Source organism: Scyliorhinus canicula, chromosome 14 (genome assembly GCF_902713615.1).
Source record: "Scyliorhinus canicula chromosome 14, sScyCan1.1, whole genome shotgun sequence".
Classification (NCBI taxonomy): Eukaryota; Metazoa; Chordata; class Chondrichthyes; order Carcharhiniformes; family Scyliorhinidae; genus Scyliorhinus; species Scyliorhinus canicula.
This window is the reverse complement of record NC_052159.1, coordinates 92,676,348-92,687,196: the sequence shown is the minus strand read 5'-3', so window position 1 is coordinate 92,687,196 and position 10,849 is coordinate 92,676,348. Positions and strand designations below refer to the sequence as shown.

At 41.2% G+C, this 10,849-nt stretch overlaps 1 protein-coding gene across 1 annotated transcript in view; it reads right to left on the bottom strand.

Moving 5' to 3' along the window:
* Window positions 1-4,655: 4,655 nt before the first annotated feature.
* Window positions 4,656-10,849, bottom strand: part of cep295 (centrosomal protein 295) — a 172,235-nt gene continuing 166,041 nt past the window's right edge. Inside the window, exons 31-32 of the mRNA XM_038817947.1 lie at window positions 7,163-7,262; window positions 4,656-5,261 (exon numbers count right to left, since the gene is read on the bottom strand). Coding sequence (XP_038673875.1) covers window positions 5,202-5,261; window positions 7,163-7,262 — 160 coding nt within the window. The 3' untranslated portion in view covers window positions 4,656-5,201. The remainder of the gene's footprint in view (window positions 5,262-7,162; window positions 7,263-10,849) is intronic.

The following is a 10,849-nucleotide window of genomic DNA, read 5'->3' as shown; positions in this document are numbered from 1 at the left end:
GCAGAAATACCTTTGGCGGGCCGCATGCGGCCCGTGGGCCGTAGTTTGCCCACCCCTGGTCTAGAGCCTTCTGCCAGGTTCTCTCGGAAAAAAAACTTGGTAGGAACAAATCGTTGATTGTTGTCAGGCAGAACACTGTCTCTGGCTAACCCACCGGTTGCTAGTTAGCCAATCGAACTGACTTCCTCCAAAACCGGTTCCTCAGATTCACTCGGCTCCGTTGAGTCTGCTTCTCCTTTCCAGAATACAAAACCAAGGAACAAACCATCCCGGCAAGATTCTTTTGTTTCAAGACACATTCCACTTGTGGGTCCATGGACAAAAAATAATAAATGGGAACAAAGGAAATAAACAGAAAGCACACTTACAGCACCCACGACTTTTGGGACATCAACATTTCTCAATCTCTCCCCATTTAAAAAATACTCTGCATTTGCTTTTTCCGTTAAAGTGGATAACTTCACATTACATTCCATCTGCCATGTTGTTGCGCATTCAGTCTGTCTAAATCTCTTTGAAACCTCTTTGCATCCTCCTCACAACTCCCATCAAGTTGTTTCCTTAGGAAACTTCGATGTATATCCCCACATCCAAATCATGGATATAGATTGTGAATAGCTGGACACGTAGGAGCAGGAGCAGGCCATTCAGCCCTTCGAGCCTGCTCCATCATTCAATTAAATTATGGCTGATCTGTAGCCTAACTCCAAAAACCTGCTGTTGACCCACACCCTTAATACGTTTGCTTAACAAACATTTATCTATCTCTGTTTTAAAATTAACAACTGATTGTCAATTGTCTTTTATGGAAGGAATCCAAACCTCTATCACTCTTTGTGAGTAGAAGCATTTCCTAACATTTCTGCTGAATGGTCTGACCCTAATTTCTGGCTATTTGACAGGTTGCTGTCATCCAATATGTCAATGATCTGCCATTGCATCATGTGTTCTGGATTCATCTACCATGAGTAGAGTCGTGTTGAGCTTTTCAACCGTGTCGCTCATGCTATTATGATCATATCCAAACTCAGCCATGCCTGAGTAGAATTCTTTGATAAACAAATAATCTTCTGTGGATTTGGATTTGTTTTTGTGCTCTTCCCTTTTAATCAACAAATGATCTTCTTCAGTTTTAGATTTGTTTGTGAGCATTTCACTTTTAATGAACAAATCATCTTCTTTGGTTTCAGATGTTATTGAGCTCGTCACGAATTATTAACAAATCTTAATGAGTTTTCGATTTGTTAATTTGCTCTTCACTTTTTATGCTGCAAATTGCTAGTTCCATGGTGCCATGAAAGTTATTTTCAACATTTTGTTGAAGTTCAGGCAATGTTGTGCCTTTTGATGTTGAATTTTTTGGTTTTGTACCTTTAAGAGTCTTAATTGTGATTTGCGGTCATTTCCCTTTCAAGTGGGTGTGTTCTGAGTTCTGACGTCATGACGCTCATGCCTAATAATTGATTGCACATGCGCAAATCGATCATCGGGTGTTGTGCGGTTTTTGTTCAACTGCACATGCGCAGATCAATGTTTGAACGGTGTTCAATATTTTTCTGACTGCGCATGCGCGGATTGCTCATGTGCAGACAGTCTTCGCACAAAATGGCTATTTTCAACTGCGCATGCGCGGCTGCAGTTTCCTGCGCATGCGCAGAACCAGATTTGCGTCTTTTGTTTCCCGGGCAGTTTAAAATGTGCTCAGATGCCATTTTAACTTCTTTAGGCATGCGTAGAAGAATTTTTTCAGGAATGTTGCATCCAGTATCTGAGGGACTGATTTTTTTTACAAGGGGCAGTAAGAAGAGCCCAGCCTCTGAAACACAACAGATAGTGGCGTTTTAAGGCGCATCTTGACAAATACATGAATAGCATGGGAAAAGAGGGATATGGACCCCGGAAGTGTAGAAGATTTTAGTTTAGACGGGCAGCATGGTCGGCACAGGCTTGGAGGGCCGAAGGGCCTGTTCCTGTGCTGTACTTTTCTTTGTTCTTTGTGCCACTCCTTCAAAGAACAAAGAAAAGTACAGCACAGGAACAGGCCCTTCAGCCCTCGCCAACCATGCTGCCTGCCTAAACTAAAATCTTCTACACTTCCGGGGTCCGTATCCCTCTATTCCCATCCTATTCATGTATGTGTCAAGATGCACCTTAAATGTCACTATTGTCCCTGCTTCCACCACCGCCTCTGGCAGCGAGTTCCAGGCACCCACTACCTCGTGTAAAAAAAAACTTGCCTCGCACATCTCCTCTCAACCTATGCCCCCTAATAATTGACCCCTCTACCCTGGGAAAAGTCTCTGACTATCCACTCTGTCTATGCCCAATTTTGTAGACAGACTTCATTACTCAACAATTCAGAAGTCAGTCATTTGCAGGGGTACTGTACTGTTAATTTTAAATGGTAGTGTATTTTTGCAGAATCCAAACAGCAAACCTCTGCAGCTCTTTGCCAATCATCATGGACCAATCCAATGGAAGTCCATGATGATGATTGGCAAAGTCCAACTCAATGAGGACTGTCATACGAGGAGATTGACTAGGTTGGGATTGTTCTCGCTGGAGTTCAGTAGAATGAAGAAGGATCTCAGAGACTTATAAAATTTTAACGGGACTAGACAGGGTAGATGTTACCAATGATGGGTGCGTCCAGAACCAGGGACACAGTCTGAGGATTCAGGGTAAACCATTTCGGGCAGATATAAGGAGATATTTCTTCACAAAGAGTGGTGAGCCTGTGGAATTCAGTACTACACGAAGTCGTTGATGTTAAAATTTTGAATATATTCAAGAGGTGGCTAGATATAGATAGCACTTGGGGAGAAAGGGATCAAAGGCGATGGGGAGAAAGCAGGATCAGGCTATTGAGTTGGATGATCAACCATGATCGTGATGAATGGCGGAGCAGGCTCGAAGGGCCAAAAGGCCACTTACTGTTCCTATCTATACAAGTCCATATTTGTTACTTCCCTCTTGGGCGCAGTTCTTGGAGGTGTATTTTTAGAAGGCATACACATTTGACATTAAGGATCCCAACCTGACAGGTTTGTTTTTTTCTCGAATATATTTTTTTAAAATGTCTCTAAACTTATTATAAATTAACATTATGATATACAAACTGGAAAACACTGGTTTGATATTTTTTTAAACTATAAACTAATCATAGAATGTACAGTGCACAAAGAGGCCATTCGGCCCATTGAATCTGCACGGGCCCATGGAAAGAGTTCCCTACCCAGTCTCATGCCTCCACCCCATCCCCACAACTCATCTAACCTTTTGGACACGAAGGGGCAAGTTAGCATGGCCAATCCACCCAACCTGTACATCTTTGGACAATGGGAGGAAACCAGAGCACCCGAAGGAAACCCACGCAGAGACCGTGCAGACTCCACAGAGACAGCCACCCAAGGTCAGAATTGAACCCGGGTCCCTGGAGCCAGGAGGAAGCAATGCCAACCATTCTGTCCATGTAATAAGTCTTAACACTTTGGCTCTCTGGTCCATACTGCCCAGGACTCTGCTCAAACCCCCATGAAATTGGCCCCGAACCAGTCAAGTGATCGGTGGAACCCACTCCCTTAAAGTTGCTGCACTACTGCATCCCTCTCCCATTAAGTACTGTAGTTCAGAGGATGGGTTGACCTTGGATCTGGCCTCTAGGTGGCAGAGATTGAACAGATTCCTTTTTTTCCTGTAGTTTATCATAGAATCCTGACAATGCAGAAGTAGGCCATTTAGCCCATCGTGTCTACACTGATCCGCTGAAAGAGCACACTACCTAAACTCACACCCCATCCTATCCCTGTAACCCCATAACTCCACCTAACCATGAGATACTATGGACAATTGAGCATGGCCAATCCACCTAACCCACATATCTTTGGACTGGGGGGGGAAACTAGAGCACTCGGAGGAAACCCACGCATAGATAGGGAGAACGTACAAACTCCACAGAGACACCAGAGGCCAGAATTGAACATGGGACCCTGGAGCTGTGAGGCAGCAGTGCTAACCATTGTGCTACCATGCAGTCTCAACAGGCAAAAAGCTGTTCATCCTTAGTGACTTTAATGCCAGAGTTGGAAAGGACACAGACCTCTGGGGAGGTGCAAATGGCAAAGACAGAGTAGGGAAATCCAACATCAACGATATCCTGCTCTTGACAAAATGCTTAGAACACGGCCTTGTCATAGCCAACACCATGTTCCATCAGAGAGACATGTATCGATGGCGGCCATGAGCTGAGCAATTGCATGAACGGTGGCTTTCTCTTAGAGACTATGGTTTAGACATTTAACCCCGCCAAATGGGCACTAAAAGTACAAAACGATTCCCAGCTTAACCCCCATCTACTACTCAACCGACCAGGATGCCGGCAAGCCAGTAACCAAGCTGCAAAAACAGCAAAAGTAGTGTGCAGAAAACCTCGACACATAACAGGGAGCCTGCGAGGCGGCCCAGAACCAAGCATTGCCGACCCAACTGATCCGCCAACACCGGCCCAGCCGATGATCGAGAAGCTGATTGAGTTCATCACAACAAAACTCCCGAAGTTCACGGTGGCAATGAGGTCAATGGGGCGCAACACACATCCCAGCAAGGATGGGCGGGTGGAGAAGATATAGTGCTGATTATCTAAAACAGTCAGACAATCCAACAAAAATAGCTAGTTTTATTTGTGGTACTGTGTCTAAGAATTATCACATTTGGACACACTGTACAAATTCACAAAATGGCATATTTGATACTAGGTATGATTTCTCGTATTTGCATTATTACACCGGAATGTTAACCAACAGTTGCCAAAATGGAAAAGCTCCCACATTCAAAACTGGCAACATTGCGTATGAGGTTCAAATTTGAACAGAAGATAACATTAATTGAGCGATTCAGTTGAAGAAACTAATTTTCCAATGTGTATAATGATAAGAGTTTTATACAAAATTGGATTAATTAGCCTATAAAATGGATAAATATAAAATGTTGTTTATAAATTCTTACTATATATAAAGCATTAACAACTTACAAAAATGAGTAACCATCTGAAATTCTAATTATCTATTCCAGGCATCTTCATAGAAAGCTTTAAAACATTAAAAATAAGGTATTCATAATAAAATAGCACTAAAACAACAGACCAAAGAGATATTAATACATTAACTATGTGAATAAGATTGTATAGGCTGTTCTTGATGGATTCATCGATCATGCAGCATCACTGGTGCATTGATTTTAGCTCTTAACTTTTCCAAAGTTTTCTGGGGGAAAAACAGAAACATCGCTTTCAGTAATTTCATACATACACAAGTTTAAAAATTGACTCTAGTAATCACAATAAATGCATATTAAATGTTCTGAAAGACTATTGTGCCACATATTGGATCTGTATTGAACATGTATTTTATGTATTCATTTAGTGTGACCAAAAGATTTATCTGATAGACAGATGGGAGGTATCGATGTGACCTCATATGTACCTGGAGTCATTGAGCATACATAATAAGTAACCAGAAAATGGTGCTTGGTGTTGTATACGTAGATCGTTGAGCTTTACAAACTCATTAGGTACACATGTAAGAAAGAAGCATTTTGCCCTTACTGCTGTGCTAGAAATTTCACAATTTGTTAACTGCATTAAGTATAGCTACAAATAAGTTGTGGTGTTTTCAAGGCAGCATTTGACCGACCCTCATGGCATCGGGGGAAAACTCTCCACTACCTAGGTTGTTGGAGATCTATTGTCATGTCAGGTGCTTCTCAGGGTAATGTCCTAGGTACAATCAGTTTCAGCTTCTTCAATGACATTCCCTTGATTTGTAAGGTCAGAAGTGGGGACATTTGCTGATGATTGCATAAGTGTTCAGTATCATTCAAAACTTCTATGTTCACATGCAGCAATACCTGAACAACATTCAGGTTTCTTCTAAGTGGCAAGTAACATTTGTGCTGACAAGGGAGAATCTAACCATCTCCCCAGCGCTAGCATTGCTGAATCCCCCATAATCAATCATCCTGGAGGGGTCACCATTGAGCAGAAAATTAACTGGATCAACCATATAAATACTGTGGCTACAAGAGCAAGTCAGAGGCTGGGAATTCTGCAGAGTAACTCATCCCTGGCTTAATAATTGCATTCAGACAGGAAGCAGTCTTGATTGACCACTTGAGGTGGTGACTTTGGAAGGAATGGCGACATAGCTCCAAGTCAGGATGATCTGCAGATGTCAATCATTGTGAATTAAAAAAACAAAATCTATCATCAAAAATGTCTCAATATTTTCTCACCAACTGTTTTCTTGGATTTTCCCATGCCAGACACCATCCTTGGTTGATAGAAAGGGAGTATGAGTGTTTTGCCACCAGACCTCTGCTCATCATGATGCATAACTGGCTATTACTAATCATATGATAATAATATGAAGTGAAATTCCACCTAATTTTTCACACTGAGTATCAACTACTTAAATTGGTCACATCTCCATATGAAACTCAACTGCTGATTTTGTAACGGACGGGTGACTGGAACTGGGGCAGAAAGTTACTGGGGCACGCTAGTTCATCCTGGCTCCACAAGAATGTCAAAGAAGAAAAAAATATACTTTTCAATTGACCACCACCAGGTCATTCAGTGGTAACTCATTTCACCAAAGGGCCCTTCAAGTGTCAGCCCCTCATTTACGTAGGATACCAAAAGAAAGGGCCCCCTAAATTTAGCAATGGAACAAATGCCTACGCTGATTGAGCTACCAACTTGGTTGAAGTTGATCCTGGATATCGGACCAAGTGCAAACCAATTTCTAATCCATGTAGATACTCCATTACCGCTGTTGTTTTCCATTATAAGATGTACTATTCACCTATAATAAATACTATAGTTGTCCAAGTGAATGACATTATTATGCCATATACAACAGATAAGTCTATGTTAGTAATACAGAAGAAAATATTAAATAAGCTACTGAGAGAAAAGCTGAACCTCTACTTGGCATAAGCAATTACTCAAAGAAAAGCACATCAACCTTGTCACTGATCATTAGTAACGAAGAAATAAGAGGCCTGGAAAGCAAGGAAGTGGCAGGTGGACTATCCTTCGGAAAATTTATTAGGATTCCGCAAGTTATTTCTGAGAAATGGAGGGATACACAGACTGAGCACTTACCTTTTGGAATTCTTTTACTCTCTCACGATTTCTGGCACACACAATTTGACTGGTCATTTTCTTTTTCCTGTTTTTCACCTCATCTAGCTGGTTGTAGAGACTGCAAAGTATGAATAATATGCTAATGCAAGGGAATTAGCACAGAGCAGACCTAGAGGCATTTATTAAAATTAGGCATCAACTAGATTATAAAAAGGGAATAGAAATTTGATGGATCATCGATGATTAGCTGAGGCTAATTGCTTACAATTCCTGCGACACATGGGAACTTCAAGATACTTCATGTACCTTTGATATGACTATGTGTGCAGGTAATAATAATAATACTATTGTCACAAGTAGGCTTCAATGAAGTTACTGTGAAAAGCCCCTAGTCGTCACATTCCGGAGCCTGTTCCGGGAGGCCGGTACGGGAATTGAACCCGCGCTGCTGGCATTGTTCTGCATTGCAAGCCTGCTATTTAGCCCACTGTGCTAAACCCCTGCCCCTGACTGGTTTGTGTCTCCAAGCTTGAAGGGCAGCTGGTGTTACAGCAGAGCATCATGGAGGATGAAAGTTTCTGGATTATACATTCCAGGGTGGTCACCCCAGATACAATGAGAGCTCAAGATTAGAGATGGTTGGCCATCTGGAAGTAAAGGTAGAGGCCAGAAGTGCAGGAACCTTCAGGACATGTGCCCCTTTCAAACCGGTACTCAGCAGCAAGACGGCTGGAAATGACAACACTTTGAAGTCCAGTCCTGATACTAAGTTTTGATAGTTTAGGGAACAAACTTCTGTAACCATTATTGTGAATTGTGTATGGTGTGTTGCCTCCCTGGCGCCAGGCTAAAAGGACAACACAGAGGGTGAAAAATATTCTGCGGGGAATGGGAGTGAGCCAGAAGAACATAAAGAGAGCAGGTATTGAGATCCAACAGTCAAGACTTCTGGCAGCTGCGAGAAAGTTAAATAGTAGGACCTCAAAAAGTAATAATCTCCAGATTACTCCCAATGCCACGTGCTTGAGAGTGAAGAAATAGGCAGCTAAGGAGAATTAGGCAGATAGGGAGAATCAATGTCTGGCTTGGGGCATGGTCAAGGACATGGAGAACAGTTCTAGGGCAGGAGGCACCTATTCAAAAGGAACAGGTTACACCTCAACAAAACTGGAACCAATGTGCTCATGACAAAGTTCATTACTTTAGTTTGGAAGGGTTTAAATTAAATTGGCAGGGAAATAAGATTCAACATAGAAGTAGAAAAGAGGGAAAAGGCATAAAGTCAGAGTTTTGGATAATACTAGAGAAGGAACTAGTGCCATATTCGATGGGAACAGACTAAGAAGGAATACAAACATAGGTTTACGACGTATGTAAATGGACAAAGTGCAGTGAATAAGATTGGTGAGCTATAAACATAACTAGCCATGTGGAAATATAATATAGTGGCAGTGAAAGAAACGTGGCTCAAAGATATTGAGTGGAACCTTAGTATTCAATGATATTAAGTTTTCGAAAACGATCAAGGAAAAGGAGGTGGGATAGCAGCACTGATTAGGGATTACTGCAGTATTACAAGAGGAGGATGTGCTGGAGTGTACAAAGACAGAATCCATTTGGTTTTGAGTTCAGAAGCTAAAAAGGGATACACATGAATGGAATACTCTGTGGGCAGTACAATGGTGCAGTGGTTAGCACCGCTGCCTCAAGGGTTCGATCCCGGTCCCGGGGTCACTGTCCGTGTGGAGCTTGCACATTCTCCCCGTGTCTGCATGGGTCTCACCCCACAACCCAAAAGATATGCAGGATAGTTGTAGTGGCCATGCTAAATTGCCCCTTAATTGGAAAAAAAGAATTGGGCACTCTTAATTTAAAACCGAATGATTGGAATATTTATAGGTTTCCAAATAGTTAGAGGAGCAAATCTACAGGAATATATTATGAGATATGCAAGAACTATAGTACATATAGAGCTGTGATAATGATAGAATTTCTTTTGGAGCAAAGGAGATTGAGAGGGGCTTTGGTAGAGGTGTGTAAGTTTGGAAAGTTTAGATAGAGGTATACAAAAGAAAAGCTGTTCCCGTTAGCTGATCACACTACAGTAGTACTAAATGACACAGATCTAAGTTTTGCTCAAGAAATGTGGAGGGTGTGGTGGTGATTATATGACAAAGAGCTTCTTACCCAGTGGAAGGTAAAAACCTGGAGCTCACTGCACCTATGTGAATGGTCAAAGTGGAAACAAAGAACGGTTTCAAAAGGACATTGGATGGGCACTTGAGTTTAAATAAATCTGCGCTGTACAAGTAGCAAACAGGGGAATGGGACTGATTAGATTGTTCTACACTGCTGGCATGGACTTGATGGGTCGAATGATTTTCTGTGCTGTGACAAGGAAACTGTCATGCGAGAGTACCTTTAATAAATAGATGGTTAAGCAATGTATCTTTAAGAAATGGAGCAGCTCGTATTACTGAAGTGATGTCAGAGGGTGGGGGTAGCTGAGTTGAGGTCACTTCTGCTTTTTGGGAGTTAGTTTCAGTTTTGAGGAAAAGAGCTTGGGTGTGTCTGTGTTCGCAGTGAACTGGATCTGTGGTGATCTCTGCCATGAAAGACCATCTATGAATCATTTGGGTGATTTAAACTCATAATAGTGATGTCTTTAACCTGATGTGTTTCTGTTGTTAAAGGTGTTAAGTCTTTTGGAGGTTTGAAGGAACATTTTGAGGGATTATTTAGTGTTGTATTATTTTCGGGGTTATCTTTGGAGTAAGGGGTGGTAAATGATCCAATGTTATTTAAAAAGGTTAAGTTGAATTCATGGAATAAACATTGTTTTGTGTTTAAAACCCCATGTGTCCATAATTGGAATACCACACCTGGAGACCAAGCCGTGTGCTTCAAAAGCAACAATACATTAAAGGGAGAGGTTGGTTGAACTCCATGATACATTTTGGGGTTCTGAAAACGCCGCTCCCATAACAAGACTGACAATCCAAATACATTTAAACTGAATTCATGAAACTAGTTGAGCAACTAGAGATCGGTTAGTACCTTTTTGCGAACAATAGTATTAATATGGAAGTTACTACGGCGCAAGACTAGATTTTTTTTGTACTTGTAATTAAGAACAGCAAAATCTGAAATGTTATTGGCATCTTTAACCTGGTTACAGAGGTCAAGAACAAATTTCTCATTTTCATCTCATTCAAGCACAAACGCCAAGGAGTTAAACTTGGGATTTTCAGAAAATCTAATTAAGTCTGCCGACATTTATTCCTTTATATAAAGGTATTGAAGGTACTAAACAAAAGGCTCATTCATTGAAAGGAATTTCAACCTGCAAACAGGTGGGTTTAGGTTAGGTTCAAAGTAAAAAGCATAAAAATTGGCAGCTTGAGTTTTGGGGGCAGGAAAGATGTAGCGGGGAAGGGGGTAAGGCCACGATTAAAGTTGCAAAAGAGAAGAGAACAGTTTTAAACCTATCAGCAAAAGAAACTCAGCGATCTGGGAGCTAAATATCCTGAAATCACTGAGTTAATAAATTCTTTGCAAATAAGTTCAGTGTTACTGTATAGAAAAAACGTACTAGATGCTACTGTAATGAAAACTTATTTGGATAATTTAATACTGAACACTTGTATTTCATAGAAAGATTTACGTTTATATATTATCACATCTCAAAGTGTTTCACAAACTTAA